The sequence below is a fragment of the Microcaecilia unicolor genome, chromosome 4 (genome assembly GCF_901765095.1).
Source record: "Microcaecilia unicolor chromosome 4, aMicUni1.1, whole genome shotgun sequence".
NCBI classification, from domain to species: domain Eukaryota; kingdom Metazoa; phylum Chordata; class Amphibia; order Gymnophiona; family Siphonopidae; genus Microcaecilia; species Microcaecilia unicolor.
Genome location: NC_044034.1, coordinates 141,297,108 through 141,314,656, shown reverse-complemented (window position 1 = coordinate 141,314,656; position 17,549 = coordinate 141,297,108). Strand labels below are relative to the sequence as shown.

The following is a 17,549-nucleotide window of genomic DNA, read 5'->3' as shown; positions in this document are numbered from 1 at the left end:
CTATCTCTGTGGATAACACTCTCATCCTCCCTGTTTCATCAGCTCGTAACCTTGGGGTCATCTTCGACTCCTCTCTCTCCTTCTTTGCACATATTCAACAGACTGCTAAAACCTGTCGTTTCTTTCTCTATAATATCACCAAAATTTGTCCTTTCCTTTCTGAGCACACTACCAGAACCCTTATCCACACTCGTATCACCTCTCGCTTAGACTATTGCGACTTGCTTCTTACAGGTCTCCCACTAAGCCATCTCTCTTCCCTTCAATCTGTTCAAAATTCTGCTGCACAACGTATATACCGACAGTGTCACTATGCTCACATTAGCCCTCTCCTCAAGTCACTTCATTGGCTCCCTATCTGTTTCCACATACAGTTCAAACTCCTCTTATTGACTTACAAGTTCATTCACTCTGCAACTCCTTAGTACCTCTCCACTCTTATCGCTCCCTACACTCCTCCCCGGGAACTCTGTTCACTGGGTAAATCTCTCTTATCTGCACCCTTCTCCTCCACTGCTAACTCTAGACTCTATTCCTTTTATCTTGCTGCACCATATGCCTGTAATAGACTTCCTGGGCCAGTACGTCCAACTCTGGCCGTCTTCAAATCTAAGCTAAAAGCCCACCTTTTTGATGCTGCTTTTAATTCCTAACCCTTACTCACTTATTCAGTACCCATGTTTTATCATTCCCACCTTAGTAATTCCCTTATCCCTTATTTGTCCTGTTTGTGTGTCCTAACTAGATTGTAAGCTATGTCGAGCAGGGGCTATCTTCATGTCCAGCACTGGATATGTCTAGTAGCACTACAGAAATGATACGTAGTAATAGTAAGTAGTCTCTTGCTAATGTGATCTGTGACGTCTCTGCTTTCCTTGCTCCTGCCTGTTTGCCTGCAGTCTAGACCTGGACCAGACCCTGACTTCTTCTGCCTGCCGCCTTGCCTAGACCGGACCAGACCCCAACTTCTGCCTGCCGCCTTGCCAAGACCTGGACTGGACTCTGACTTCTTCCTCCTGCTGCCTTGCCAAGACCCAGACTGGACCCTGACTTCTGCCTGCCGACTTGCCAACAACTGACCCAGACTGGACCCTGACTTCTGCCTGCTGACTTGCCAACAACTGACCCAGACTGGACACTGACTTCTGCCTGCCGACTTGCCAACAACTGGACCTCAACTTCTTCTGCCTATTACCTTGCCAAGACCCAGACTTCTTCTGCCTCCCACCTTGCCAAGACCCAGACCTTGACTTCTTCTGCCTGCTGCCTTGCCAAGACCTAGACCAGACCCCGACTTCTTCTGCCTGCTGCCTTGCCAAGACCCAGACCCCGACTTCTTCTGCCTGCCGCCTTGCCACAACCCAGACTGGACCCTGACTACTGCCTGTCACCTTGCCATGACCTGGACCGGACCCTGACTTCTTCTGGCTGCCAGCTTGCAAAGACCCAGACCGGACCCTGACTTCTGCCTGCCACCTTGCCTAAACTACTTCCAGGTAACTTCCGGACTGAACCCTGACTTCTTTTATACACATCTGCCTCTGCCTTCTTCAGCTGCCTTTGGCACAGAGCCTGACTCCTCTTCTTGTCTGTCCCCTTCTGCCTCTTTTTCAAGTCCTGCCAGTCACCCAAACCTGAGGGCTCAACCCTCGGCGAACAGTGATATGCTTTTAGCAGGCAACTATCACTGAAAATAATTTAAGTGCTGTAAACTGTTCAAGAGAATGATCTGCAAACCCAATTTAAAACATACAGAAAAAAGTCTACACAAAAGGAAAAAATGTCAAGACAGATGGATTCGATTATAAAAAATATTAATATTAAACAGTAAACTAAATGCAGTTGTCCCACTAAACACAACAGGAAAATATTCAGCCCCCAGTGGGCAGCACATTCCAAACGCCAGCTAATGCAGGTTTTTTATACCAGGATATTCAGCCTCTGGTTGTACTTGGATACCAGCACTCAATATCCAGGTATTAAGCAGCTTCCAGTGAAATTCAGAGCAGTACTCAGATAACTACTTGGATGAATTAGGACAGCATTTTTATCCAGATGTTTAGGGGGGAAGTGATCAACATAGGCTACTGTTAAGGTGTTTATTTTACTGCTAACCCCAGTTATTAGTGACTAGATCTCATTGCATAAAATGGAACCAGTGGTAAAATAACATGTTAGTGGTAAAATAACACATCTTAACAGTAGCCCACATTGATAACTTCCCCCCTTAGTGTGAAGAGTTTCAGTCTCTGGTAACCAGAGCTGATATTGTGATGTCATAATGCCTCATTCCACCAATAAGAGCCAAACTCATCAGTGATGTCACAATGGCTTGACTGTCATACTTGGCTCACTTTCATTACATATAGCAGTGATTTCCATTTCTAGAGATATGTCTTTAATTAATTGGGGAGGTTATAACCTCCCCTTTTAGTCCTCTAACTAAAAACTATCACTAGTAACCAGGTAACTCCCAGCTCCATCTTAGCTCTGCTCCCATACTGCCACAGCACTACCCAGATAGTGTGGGGCGATATGTCCAGATTTTCAGCAGCACTATCCAGTTAATGGACCTAGTGAAAAGAATTTATCTGGGTAGGAGCCATTTTTATCCAGATAAGTTCTATTGAATATCGACCCCTATACATCTTTAGCAGGGCAGACCAAAATAATAGGGTACACTGGATAGGCTAAATGTCATTTTTGTGCCAGAATCTACTATGTAACTATGGGGTCAGTATTCAAAAGTTTTATATAAATCTCATTTAAAAATATGGTCCTTTCAACTGCCTAAATCTGTATGGATAAAAGCATAAGCCACAGAAATTTAACCATGCAAAAAGGACCAGCTGAGTTTGTTTGTTTGGGGGGGTTTTTCTTTCAAATTTTAGCCAGTTAGGAAAATATTCAGTGCTAACTGGTTGCGTTACCTACACAAGTCTGGCCTCAAACTGTCAGAAATCCAACCACTCCAATTTTGAATACGGTAGATTTGGCCAGATATTTCACTGAAGATTCATGGTGGGGGGCACAAAGGTAGCTAATTAGATGGCTAAAAGTAACCACGTAAATGTACCCAATTACCTTTACTTTTCCAGCAGGTTTGAATATCCACATATTATTTGCACAATCACTGTGATTAATTTACAACTGGATAAAATGGCAAAGCAGATGCTTTCTAGAATAATAAAATATACACTTACATAACTGTGCTTCTTGAGGAGATGTGAAGGATCACTTACACACACTTTGTCTCCTTCTAAGCCAATAACTCTCTTGCAGATGTTTGTTCTTGGATCATTTGGACTTTTTGCTATTATAATATCACCTCTGTGAACACAATTCATAACCAGATTAAACAGAATATCTGTATTTGTGAAAGTAGTAAACAGTGGTAGGACACACATTCATTAGTGAAATGGGATTCTGGGGTAATAAATGAACTATTGTTACAGATGTTCGAATTCATCCCCTTGAGATTTGGAGGCTCATTTTCAAAGCATACAGACTTACAAAGTTACATACGTTACTATGAGGCATATTTTCAAAGCACTTAAACTTACAAAAGAACCTATGGAACTTTATAAGTCTAAGTGCTTTGAAAATAAGCCCTAAGGAATAACATGTATAGAATGTTTGTACGTTTGGGAAGCTTGCCAGGTGCCCTTGGCCTGGATTGGCCGCTGTCATGGACAGGATGCTGGGCTCGATGGACCCTTGGTCTTTTCCAAGTGTGGCATTACTTATGTACTTATGTAACTTTGCAAGTCTATGTGCTTTAAAAATGAGCACCTTTATAATACCAATTTTGTTTTAGAAGTGGAAGGAAATGCTAAGGACAACCCATTTAAGCTCAGCAGCACTGTGTACTATCAACTACAATCATCACCAGGATCGTCTGTGGCTCCCGTATGTCAAATGTAATTTTACTTCAAAACCTGAGGAAATACCAGGAGAGAGAATGGCATCGATGTGGGAAGCCTGACTCCCCCGAAAGCAGAGCCAGATTCACTTCCAGACCATTTGCTCACCATACACATAACACACATATCTGTCCCATTAGGTAAGTGTATGCGTGTATTCTTACTATTAATGATCACTATATACATTCCTCTTCCTTTATAAAAACATGTTGGAATATCCACAGATAAAGTGGACAGTGATTTTTACAGGCACGCAGATTCATGGGAAACAAAAATTGCCAAAATCATGTTCTTTCAATTCCTTTCTTAATTAACATTTCTGAAGCACAACTTTCAGTGGATATTGAGAAGAAACAAAGAAAAAGACTGCAGATAAAAGGCTGTATATCTTATTTTACTTATTTATTTTTATTTATTTGTATCCCACCTTTTCCCACTTATTAGTAGGCTCAAAGTGGCTTACATAATTCCGGAGAGGTGGTTACAGACTCCAGTGTGAACAAATACAGTATAGGAGTACTGTTACAGTGACAAGTACAGTAAAGAAGTATCTGTAAATAGGTTGTGGTGATATCCCATCCAGATTCCACAATTCCATGGCAAATATGCTCCTTCCTGCATAAAACGAGGTGGGTTATTTTATGAAAGGCCATCTCATCTGTGCAGCATATATATGCTTAAGTAATACCATTTCCTAAGGGAAATATACACATACGTCCTCTTTGAAAATGACCTCATAGAAAATGAATGCACACATTTTCCAGCATACATTAGCTGAATATGCACATATTTTATGAAGTATGCATATAAATGCTAGTGCCCCCTCCTTCCAAGTCAATATCCATATGTTTATCCACATACAGTAATACAGGCAATTTTTATAAAAGGTTATTTCTGTGCTTAAAATGCCAGAAATGCTTTTTAAAACTATCCTCTCAGTGACCTGGAGCAAAATGTATACAGCTAGATTAGAATGAACATACTTCATGTATGTGCTGCCACCTTTAGAGCTCAACATTGTGAACAAAAAAGGATAGTTTACATCAACCCCCTAATTCTATAAAAGTCACCAAAAATTGCACAAACAATTTTATTGAGGAAAGAGCAAATTAGCGCCAATAACTGGCTTTGTAACAAGCAACTATTGGCACTAATTAGATTTCACTGGATCTTAAGTGCCTAAATTTTACACACAAGTAAAAAAAAGTAGGCGCAGAAATGGGAGGGTCATGGGGTGTTCCTAGCATTTACACGCATTTTTATAGAATAAGGGGGATACGCCCCACCACATTTCAGTTGGTGCAAATGGTGCAAGTCCCAGACGTAAGCTTTATTCTATAAATTATGCCCAACTTTACGTGCAGCTTATGGAATAGCGCTTTTTCCATCCCTGAGGGAATAATGCAGGCTTCTGGCCAAATAGCACGTGTCAAATGGCAAACATCATGCCCTTAACACACTATTTTTACAACACATCCTATATAATAAAACGCACCTCCAACATTCTGAAGCTGACTGCATGGCTGAGGCATTCCTGCTCTCTGTATCCATCTCTTGAATTGACATCACGTACTTCCGGGTTCGTCACAAGCAGAAGTGACCAATCACACAAGGTTTCTCAGCTTCAGAATGTTGGAGGTGCACTCTATTAAATAGGATTGGTCAGTTCCTTGAAGCAAAGCCAGAGCTCAGCATCCTGCACTGTAACGCTCAGACACCAGAGAGAGAGGGGGGGCATCTCTGTCACACACACACTCTCTCTCACACACACTCTCTCTCTCTCACAGTCAATGTCTTTCTCTCTCTCACTCTCACACACTGTCTCTCACACACTCTATGTCTCACACTGTACCACATTCACTCTCTATGTGTCACACAGTCACTCAAACACTCTCTTGGTCTCATACACTCAGTCTCACAGAGAGTCTGTGTCTCACACACACTCTCTCTCTCGCACACACACTGTATCTGTGTGAAACACACTCTCTCTCTCTCACACTGTGTCTCACATACGCACTTGCACACACTCTCATTCTCACACATACACTCTCTCTCTCACAGACACACTCGCACCCAGACTCACTTTCTCTCACACACAAACACACTTGCACATTCACTCACTCTCTCACACACAGTCACTCTCACATACACACTCCGAGGAAACCCTTGCTAGCGCCCGTTTCATTTGTGTCAGAAACGGGCCTTTTTTTTTTACTAGTGGTAAATAATAAAGAGATACAAAGGACACAAATGAAGACAAAGCTGCTCATTATTATGCAAAATGAATAACACAGCTTTGTTTAACTTTGCAAGCTATGCTATACATGCAAAGCTGAAGCCAATGCACTGCCTGATGTTTCTGGGGAACCTCTTAAGGGTCCGACTGCGAGAACAAATAATTCTTCATCCTGGGCACTTACTGGGAGTATCCTTGGTGGCTAGTAGGTGAACAGAATGATACCCAGTCACTCTTGCTCCATGAGATCCTGGGTTCACTCGACCCCTAGTGCTAGTCTTTCAGTACTACTGATAGAAGCCAGACTGCCACACAGGGTTTGGCCCTTATTTGTACAATTAAATTCCCAAACTCAGCTATTAAAAATGGTGTAGGGAAAGAGAGAAAAATAGCATCATCAAATATAGGGGATATAAGGGCATCTCTAGCGTTTAGCACATGCTAATAACGCTAGCACGCCTTTGTAAAAGGGCCCACATAATGAATGATAATGCTCTAACCAGGCTCATTCAAAAATGTGCCAGCTGCTCACAGATTACAGACACTACATTCAATGGTCACAAGGATGAGGCACATTGATGCTGAACTATCAAAATATACCTTCCAGCAATTAATGAACCTAACATGAAAAAGAAACCATTAGATGAAAATGAAAATGGAAGGAATATGCTTGCTAAAGCCTATTTGAAAAGGAGGGACAAAGACATATAATGAATCTAAAAACAACGTTACAAAACCTACTCATAGAGGAATTCAAAATCTGAAAACATACTTTTGAATAGAATAAAAATGGCGACTCAAATTTTCTGAAATGACAACATCATAGTTTTTAATTGTAGGTTCCATTGAAGGACCTGAACACTGTAAAAAGAAAAGAAATATATAATGAATATTTAACCAAAGCACACAACAGCCTAAAATGTGAAATTTGTAAAATTGTAAAAATACATACAGTATTTAAAATCTATTACAACTGAAAGTAAGTGCCTATCAACTAATCTCCAAAATCTATTCCACTTAGTTTTAAAAACTTTGTACCATAGCATTAACAGATAGAATCTAGAAGGCACTGCAGGATCTAGTTTAGTATTAAGGGGGAATAAAGAGAGAGAAAAGCAAGCAAGACCTAGTTTAGTATTAAGGGGGGAATAAAAAGAGAGAGAGAAAAGCAAGCATTATTAACTAGTTGCCATAGTGTACAGACCCTTGCATAGGTTGCTGAGTCAGCTTCAAAGAGCCTGTTTAAAAAAGGCCCCATATATTCAAAACTATATAAAGAGGAAAGGTCCCACTGAACTTTCTTTCTGACAAGTTCCGAGAGAAGAGGACATTTCTGGCAGAGGCAGTGGGGGGGGGGGGGGGGGGGGGGCGCTGGTGGTTAGGAGGCGGGGCTAGTGCTAGGCAGGCTTCTACGGTGTGTGTTATGAAAGTGGCAGATACCAATCTGGGTCGGGTGTACACAAAGAGTGGTACATGTGAGTTGTCTTGTTGGGCAGACTGGATGGACCATGCAGGTCTTTCTCTGCCGTCATCTACTATCAGTTCTTTTAGGAGGATGTAGTAACAGCGGCCAGCATTATCTGGGTTAAAAAAAAAGTTTGGACAAATTTCTGGAGGAAAAATCCAAAGTCTGTCATTGAGATGGACATGGGGGAAGCCACTGCTTGCTCTGGGATTGGTAGCATGGAATGTTGCCACTATTTAGGATTGAACCAGGTACTTGTGACCTAGATTGGCCACTGATGGAAATAGGATACTGGGCTAGATGGATCATTGGTCTGACCCAGTATGGCTATTCTTATGTTCTTATGAAGAAAACAAAGGTGAATTTCCATTGTCTATTTATTGATGCCAAGAGCCTGCTAATTGCATTTTGTATGAACTTTCTCGTCAAGTGGGGGGATGCTCAAGGTCTGCACTTAGAGATTTTAATTGTATGTTGGTTGTTATTTATTGATAATTTATGTAAGTTTTTATTATAAACCACATTGAATGTACTACGATTGTAGCTGTGATATATAAATTTCAATAAATATGGGACTTGAGGGTTCATCTATACAGTTGCCATATGACATCCTCATTGCATATGAAAGCGACATGAAATATTTTTAACTTACAGCATATGAAATTAGCTACTGTATTTTTTTTAAACTGTAAATTTAAGAAGATGACAGTGTACAATGTGAAAACTCTAAACTATCATTATTATTAAATGTCAATCAATCAATAAATGAAAGTGAAACACCTGTATGTATATTCTGACTTATGGGTGACACAATCTGATGTAGCCCTGGGTGAGAATCACTCCAAAATGACCATTCTAGAAGCCTTTGAGAGTGGCTCACCATGCATGCACATGTCTTCCTGCCTGCCATCACTATGTGGGACCAGATTAGTCTAAAACTATAGCTGATAGAATGCAACTTCAAGGGGAGGAGGGAAGGGAACTGAGAATATGCATCCTGCTGTCCCCAGAGAACATCTACTACTGGTGATTAACCACTTTCTCTGAGGACAAAAAGGATGTAGTAGTTATGAGTGATGGGAATCCCTAGCTACCAGGCTGTCTTGAAAAGAAAAAAAAAAAAAGGAGAAAAAAAGGGGCCTGGTACTGTTTCTGGATAATCTGGAACTGAAAACAAATGCCATTTTGAACCTGGAAAGCAACAGGGTAAAACCATTCGGGGATCTCTTCTGCCCTGCCACTAACACATCATGGAAACCCCTGAGAAGTTCTGGCAAGAGGGGGCAGAGAAAGGTGAGGGAGACTCAGCTGCCAAGCTAGGGGATGGGGGATTGGGGTTATTGGATTTTGTAGTATATGGGGCTGTGGTAAATGCATCATCAGGTAGCGCATTCACTGTAAATATCTGCCCCTTAGACTTTAAAATAATGATTTTTTTTAATTTAATGTTTTTTAACAAATAGAGCAGTAAAACGCAGAAAACATGTAAAAATCAAGTGTGCCAAACTATGCAAAAGTTATACCAACACTCTTAGGCATAAGGCAAAAGAGAACCCTGGCACAGCAAAAGATGCTCAAATCCCCCTCCCCCAAAGGCAAACATGGTAAAGTTATACAACTATCTGTCAGCATGTGCAGCAACCATACCCTCCTGCTGTTCTATACATTTTTTCGTAAAATAAAATTGAGAAGCTATTTTGAGTCTCATGAGACTGATTTAAATAATAGTAGGGGGCAAACAGATCAAGAGTTTACAATACCCACCTTTTCATCTCAATATAAAGTACCCTCGGTTTGGGTCCCCCCTCCCCCTCCCCGGCTTAATGATCTGGTAGTGGAAACCTTTCAGAAACTAGTACTGAAAGATTTGGAATGTGTAGAACAGCAGCATGTATTGGCTTGACATAATTTAACCAGGGCTCAAAGAGAAGCGTTAAAAGACTTAAAAAATGACTCTAACATTGTCATATCCCAGGCAAACAAGGGAGGCGGTGTTGTAATTCAGGACTATGAAAAATATGTGTTTGAAGCGAATCGACAATTATTAGACATAACATTTTATCAAAAGCTTTTAGCTGATCCAACACAGGATTATTTACAAATAGTATTAACATTGTTACAAACAGCTAATGAACAAGGTATAATAACAGCTATGGAATATAAGTATTTAGTAAGGAAAGATCCTAGTGTCCCTCATATTTACATCACACCTAAGAGCCATAAGTCCCTTGATAATCCCCCCCCCCCCCCCCGGTCGCCCGATAGTATCGGGAATAGGGTCTTTGTTTGAGCCTTTCAGGCTCATTTTCGAAAGAGAAGGACGCCCATCTTTCGACACAAATCGGAAGATGGGCATCCTTCTCACAGGGTCGTCCAAATCGGTATAATCGAAAGCTAATTTTCGGCGTCCCCAACTGCTTTCTGTCGCAGGGATGGCCAAAGTTCAAGAGGGTATATCGGAAGCGTAGCGAAGGCGGGACTTGGGCGTGCCTAACACATGGACGTCCTCGACCCATAATGGGAAAAAAAAGGACGTCCCTGACGAGCACTTGGACGACTTTACCTGGTCCTGTTTCTCTTATGACCAAGCCACAAAAAGGTGCCCGAACTAACCAGATGACCACCGGAGAGAATTGGGGATGACTTCCCCAGAGACGCAGATGTCATATTCAGGTCCTTGACAGCAATATGCAGGTCCCTGGAGCAGTTTTAGTGGGTGCGGTCCACTTCAAGCAGGCGGACCCAGGCCCATCCTCCCCTACCTGTTATGTTTGTGGAGGAAACAGCGATCCCTCCAAAACCCACCATAAACCCACTGTACCCACATCTAGGTGCCCCCCTTCACCCGTAAGGACTATGGTAGTGGTGTACAGTTGTGGGTAGTGGGTTTTGGGGGGGGGGGGGGGTTGGGGGCTCAGCACACAAGGTAAGGGAGCTATGTTCCTGGAAGAAATTTATGAAGTCCACTGCAGTGCCCCCTAGGGTGCCCGGTTGGTGTCCTGGCATGTCAGGGGGACCAGTGCACTAGAAATGCTGGCTCCTCCTATGACCAAAGGGCTTGCATTTGGTCATTTCTGAGATGGGCGTCCTTGGTTTCCATTATCGCCGAAAATCAGAAACGACCAAGTCTAGGGACGACCAAAATTTCAAGATTTGAGCGTCCCGGACCATATTATCGAAATGAAAGATGAATGACCATCTTTTTCGATAATACGGGTTTCCCAGTCCCTCCATCGGAATGTTTTGCGAGGACGTCCTCAACAAAACTTGGGTGTCCGTTTCAATTATGCCCCTCCACGTCTCAATTCTTGGATCTTATTTACAGCCCGAAGTATTTAAAAATTCAGTCGTATATTTGAGACTCCAATGATATGTTGAATCATTTGTCTTCAGTTCAGATACCACAAGATCAGTCAGTTATAATGCTGACATTAGATGTTACAGCATTGTACACTAGTATTGCGCAACAGGCAGCTGTTCAGATTATTAGACAAGTGTTAAATAGCAAGGATTTATCTGGAGCATTGATCCAACTATTATTGCAGATGGCCTCTCTGGTGATAGAAAAGAACTATTTTACGTTTCTAGATCAGTATTTTTTGCAAATTAGGGGAGTCGCCATTGGAGCCACGGTTGCTCTCATGGTGGCATGCCTCTATATGGGTAATTTTGAGACTCAATATGTATCCCCTTCTGAATCTGCTGGAAAAAATTTGATGTGGAAGAGGTACATTGATGACGTGTTCATCATATGGTCGGGTACAGAAGAGGAGCTATGTCTGTTCCTGGAGTATTTAAATTGTGGTGATCCCAACATCCAATTTGAAGTACATTCGCAAGGCAATATTGTGCAATTTTTGGATATCAATATTGAACAAGTGCAAGATCAATTTGTCACTAGTACCTATAGAAAACCTAAAGATAGGAACACTATTTTACATTTTAATAGCCACCACCCTCGACAGATAAAAGAAAGTATCCCTATGGGGTAATTCTTGCGCATAAAAAGGTTATGCTCTGATGAAACTTATTTTGTGAACCAGGCACAAGAACTATTTGTCAGATTCCAGCAGCGGGGTTATCCCAGACCAACTATACACTCTGCATATAGGCGAGCTAAATACACACAACGATGCTGGTTATCACACAGGGAAACTAGAGAAAAGAATTCATATATAAATTGCATATTACCTTTCTATAAGCAAACTCATTTGATTCAAAAGATTATATTAAAACATTGGTCAATATTATCGTTACATAGGGGGTTAGTGGAGAAACCCCGATTCTCCTGTACACGGGAGAGAAATATGGGGGAGATCCTGTCCAGTAGTAAAAGAGCTTGGTTTACCGGTGACTGTAGAAAATAGAGGGCATGGCCTGTGTCAACATTGTGTGTAATGTCAACATGCAATTAGTGCTAATCAAATATGGGTGAAAAACATTAGTAGGCAGTTCTACTTAAAATCAAAGACTGATGGTAATTCTAGGAACGGAGCCTATAGTATCTGTTGTCCATTATGGTATATTGGAGAAACTACACGGAAAATAAAATTGCGAACAGTACAGCATCTAAGCAATATAAGATTACAATGACAAGATACCTCTTTAGTTAATCATTGGTCGTTACATCATCATTCAATTCAGGATTTGCAGTTTGTAGTTCTTTTTCTAATTGAGAATGGGAGGGGTAGTGTGGAAAGACAATTAGTAAGTACGGAAAGAGCAGAGGCTGATATATAATTGGAACACGGTTGAACCCTGCGGGCTAAATAAAGAAATTGATTGGCCTTTGTTAATGGCTATATAGAAGGAGCGGTGGTAAGCAGACACCCACTTTTGCATTGCAGGAAATGAAGCAGAGACACCAGAAGTTGTAGAGCTCCAAATGGTGTGCCTGACAGAGATTAGAGGTCCCTGCACGACTAATATTCCGCCAGTGTCGTTATGCTCATATTAGCCCTCTCCTCAAGTCACTTCACTGGCTTCCTATCCGTTTCCGCATACAGTTCAAACTCCTCTTATTGACTTATAAGTGCATTCACTCTGCAGCTCCTCAGTACCTCTCCACTCTCATCTCTCCCTATACTCCTCCCCGGGAACTCTGTTCACTGGGTAAATCTCTTATCTGCACCCCTCTCCTCCACCGCTAACTCCAGACTCCGTTCCTTTTATCTTGCTGCACCATATGCCTGGAATAGACTTCCTGAGCCGGTACGTCAAGCTCCATCTCTGGCCGTCTTCAAATCTAAATCTAAGCTAAAAGCCCACCTTTTTGATGCTGCTTTTAACTCCTAACCCTTATTCACTTGTTCAGAACCCTTATTTTATCATCCTCACTTTAACATTTCCTTATCTCTTGTTTGTCCTGTTTGTCTGTCCTAATTAGATTGTAAGCTCTGTCGAGCAGGGACTGTCTCTTCATGTTCAAGTGTACAGCGCTGCGTACGTCTAGTAGCGCTATAGAAATGATAAGTAGTAGTAGTATAAGGTATGTTAACTACATTCAAATGTTTATAAGGTTTTAGGGTGAGAGTGTGGGGAATTTTGTAATTTTGTGCTTTACTTATTGTATAAGGTTTCCTAATGAAGTTATAAGGAAACACAGAACCAGAAGAACCTTTAAGTACAGGTTGATGGAATTTAAGTCAGATATCCTATACTTCACCCAAAGATTTGAAGTTCTTCTTCAAACCTCTTGGAACTTACAACGGATTTATGAATTAAAGTTCAGCATTCCTGACTGGGGGAACGCCAGAATTTAAAACAGAGTCTGGAAGCAAATAAAGGACTTGGAATTTTCAATTAACATATTACATCTGTTATGATTTCAACAGTTGTCATTGGAGAAGGACATTAGTGTATTGTGTATTTGTGGATGGGGTGGGATATCATGAGATCATTTAATAGAAAGTTTTTTAATTGTTAGAATATGATTTTTGTAATAAAGATTGTGATTTTAAATGCATGTATGAATGGGTTTTGGTATGTTTATCCTGTTTTGAAATTGTATTAGCCAAGACATATTGGTACTTTGATGCATTATGGCTAATTATTGAGAATTTAACCCTGTGTTTGATTTGGATAAAAAGATGACAGCATATGCAAATCCTTCTCAGATATAATTGTCAAGAATATCCTGAAAGTCTAACTGGTTTGTGTCCTTAAAGATTACTGTTTGAGTTCTCGATCTACCGTGACCACAGGTTAAAGTGTGTGTGTAGGGAGGGGAAGGGGGGAGGTTAGAATAAGGGACTAGGAAACAGTATGAAACAATTAAGGCTTGATTATATTACAGGACACCTACATGGGGCACCAATTTGAAGCCTGTTTTATGAAGGCCACAAAGGCACCTATGTGCATTTATAAAATAGGTTAGCAGATCCAGCCTCAATAGTGCACAAAATGCCAACACAAGTTTACAGCAGTCCTGAAAGTATAAATGTGTCCATGTGCACTGCAGTCCTGACTCAGCTCCTCACAAACTATATCCTGGAACTCCTATGTGCAGATCGTGTAGTGGGCACCCACTTTCTGTGCTCCATGCATGTGCTTTCTACACATGTAGAAGATCACATAGTTCTATAAAATCCCTTTTCTATGTGTAAAACAGGCTTCACACACAGAAAAGGTTTTAGAAACTAACCCCCTTAAAGTGCTTAAAAACAATGTGGTTTAAACTATCGCCATATTTTATTAACAATTATTGCGTTAAAATATAAAATTGAATGAAATTACCACAACAATTTCACCAAGGTATTCAAAGGCACAATGTGCTATGCAGCCATATTGAACAGTATAACCAAGAAATCCCAGCGTTTTTCCCAGAACACCTTGAATCATGTTCACAGTGCTGGACAGCAGCTGCCTGACAGGTTCTGAGGTAAAGCCTGAAAGACACACAATGAACAACAATTTCAAAATTTTACAGTGTACACTAAACACTTCTCCTATAATCAAGTAAATTATCCTTTAGACATGCTGCAATACTTCAAAATTAATTCTAACAAAAATATCAGTAGACAAAATGTTAGAATTATCTTAAAGGAAATTGACAGTAATTGTTAAAATAATTATATTCAGCAGTAGAAATGTACAGCTTCCTGTCTATTTCATAACTACCCTGAAAAAGGAACGGCTTGTCCATTACCTGAAACAGTACTGAAATTCAAGGAAGGAAAGTCGATTGCTCCTCAATGGAGCCAGCATCAAAGCGTACAATGGAATTCACAAGTTAGGGACTGGACCCTGCTGTGACACATTTTCCATTCTAATACTACCAAGAAACTATTTACACTCCCATTTTGAGCCAAAGCAGCAATTTGTCACTTTTCCCAGGGATGTTACCTGTTATATCTTGTAGTAGCACTGGTTCAAATTTTGGCACATAAACCTTAAGAGGGTAAGTAGGCACCGATTTAGGAGATATTATTATAAAGACACATGGAGGGGCATAATCGAACGTTGGGGCCGGCCAAATGTCAGAGATGGCCGGGTTTGAGATGGCCGGCATCGGTTTTCGCCGATAATGGAAACCGAGGCCGGCCATCTCAAACCCGGCCAAGTCCAAGGCATTTGGTCGAGGGAGGGGCCAGCATTTGTAGTGCACTGGTCCCCCTCACATGCCAGGACACCAACTGGGCACCCTAGGGGGCACTGCAGTGGACTTCAAAAATTGCTCCCAGGTGCATACCTCCCTTACCTTGTGTGCTGAGCCCCCCCCCCCCAAACCCACTCCCCACAACTCTACACCATTACCATAGCCCTTATGGGTGAAGGGGGGGCACCTAGATGTGGGTACAGTGGGTGTTGGGGGGGGGGTTTGGAGGGTTCCCATTTACCACCACAAGTGAAACAGGTAGGGGGGAATGGGCATGGGTCCGCCTGCCTGAAGTGCACTGCACCCACAAAAAACTGCTCCAGGGACTTGCATACTGCTGTCAGGGAGCTGGGTATGACATTTCAAGCTGGCATAGAGGCTGGCAAAAAAGTTGTTGGGTTTTTTTTGGGTGGGAGGGGGTTGTGACCACTGAGGGAGTAAGTGGAGGTCAATCCCCATTCCCTCCGGTGGTCATCTGGTCAATTGGGGCACTTTTTTGGGACTTGGTCCTAAAAATAAATGGACTAAATGAAGCCGGTGAAATGCTCCTCAGAGCTGGCCTTCTTTTTTCCATTATCGGCTGAAGCCGGCCATGTCTTAACAATGCCCCCGGCCCGCCTTCCATACCCTGCGGAAACGCCCACTTTAACTTAGGCCGGCTCTGCGACGGAAAGCAGTTGGAGACGGCCAAAATCGGCTTTCAATTATTATTATTATTTTTTTTTACATTTGTACCCCGCGCTTTCCCACTCATGGCAGGCTCAATGCGGCTTACATATTATATACAGGTGCTTATTTGTACCTGGGGCAATGGAGGGTTAAGTGGCTTGCCCAGAGTCACAAGAGTGCCTGAATTGGGAATCAAACTCAGTTCCTCAGTTCCCCAGGACCAAAGTCAACCACCCTAACCACTAGGCCACTCTTCCATGCCGATTTCACCAGACTTGAGAGATGGCCGGCCATCTCCCAATTTGTGTCGAAAGATGGCCGGCCTTCTCTTTTGAAAATAAGCTGGATAGGCACCTTGAGACTTTATAAAATACTGGTGCAAGCGGCAGAAATCATGCCCATGTTGCAGGCGCAGAAATTTATAGTATGCCTGCTACAGAGCAGAATAAATACCGATGCCTAGATTATTTAAGTATGGGTGTAAATTAGTATATTTTGTAATCTACACACTAACTTATAAATTCTGTCCTTCTATGTGTCTATAGGCAAAATATATAACCATCATAGCAACACATACTTTTTACAAGGCATTAAACGTGACGTACCTGGACAAACGTCTAGATTCCCTCATGACAAACTTGACAGATTAAAAGATAGCATAAGCAATATGAAGGGTGCCATGAAGGCCACCTTAAAGCACTTTCATTCACTCCTAGCAATGCTCGGGTTTGCCTTCAGAATCATGCCCATGGACCACATATTCTTGAGGCGATGGAGATGAAGTAAGGAAAAAAGCAATGCTATATTAGGGCTACTAGGGCAATAAAAGAGGTTCTACAGTTCTGGGATCCAATTTATTCTCAGCAACCTTCATGCAATACCATAATTTATTTTTCTTTACCATGTATGTATGCACACGGTATATGTATATACCATGATCTGTTCCATATATGTCATGTTCCATGTATGTTACCATGTATGTATGCACCTTAATGCAATACCATTTGTAATTCTGTTACCCGGAAATGGCAACCGTCATTATGGCAAATGTAAGCCACACTGAGCCTGCAAGTTGGTGGGAAAATGTGGGATACAAATGCCACAAATAAATAAATAAATTCTGTCAATCATTTAATGGCTTGGCGTTTTGGCAAGGACCTCAGTATACAATGGCGACAGAGAGCTAGGCACAGATGCTTCTGGGGGTGTATGTTTTAGCAGGTACTTCAGGGGGTCATGGTGCTCTGAGCTATGGTCCCAGGAATGGAATGAATCAGTGATTACAAATGATACTAAATTCTTATAGTTGTTCCCTCTTATGATTGCTTTGCAGATGTGGAGTAGGCTGATAATATGGCAGTTGTTGAGGCTGTCAGCCTGTCTGTGTCACTGCTCACTTAGGAAAATTAAATATTGCTATATGTGTGTTATATTATAACATTACTTTTAAGTGGTACATGATTGTGCATCAGCAATGTTCATTTTCTTGATTCAAGCTGTTGGCATCCCTTGCCAATGTGGACATAACTGTGGTATCAGAGGCAAGATAGACCAATGGAAACATAACTGTGGTATCGGATGCAAAATGGAAATTTGGCCCACCAAAGTTTGGCAACTGATCATGACATCCTTATCCAAACACATCACAATGAGATTTGC

The 17,549-nt window shown here is 41.6% G+C and overlaps 1 protein-coding gene across 11 annotated transcripts in view; it reads right to left on the bottom strand.

The window, feature by feature from the left end:
* Positions 1-17,549, bottom strand: part of IMMP1L (inner mitochondrial membrane peptidase subunit 1) — an 84,360-nt gene that overhangs the window by 27,533 nt on the left and 39,278 nt on the right. For all 11 annotated transcript variants that reach the window (XM_030200671.1, XM_030200676.1, XM_030200668.1 and 8 more), the window contains 3 exons: positions 14,360-14,511; positions 6,932-7,020; positions 3,204-3,330 (listed from right to left, as the gene is read on the bottom strand). In XM_030200671.1, the coding sequence (XP_030056531.1) occupies positions 3,204-3,330; positions 6,932-7,020; positions 14,360-14,464 (321 nt within the window). In that variant the 5' untranslated portion in view covers positions 14,465-14,511. The remainder of the gene's footprint in view (positions 1-3,203; positions 3,331-6,931; positions 7,021-14,359; positions 14,512-17,549) is intronic.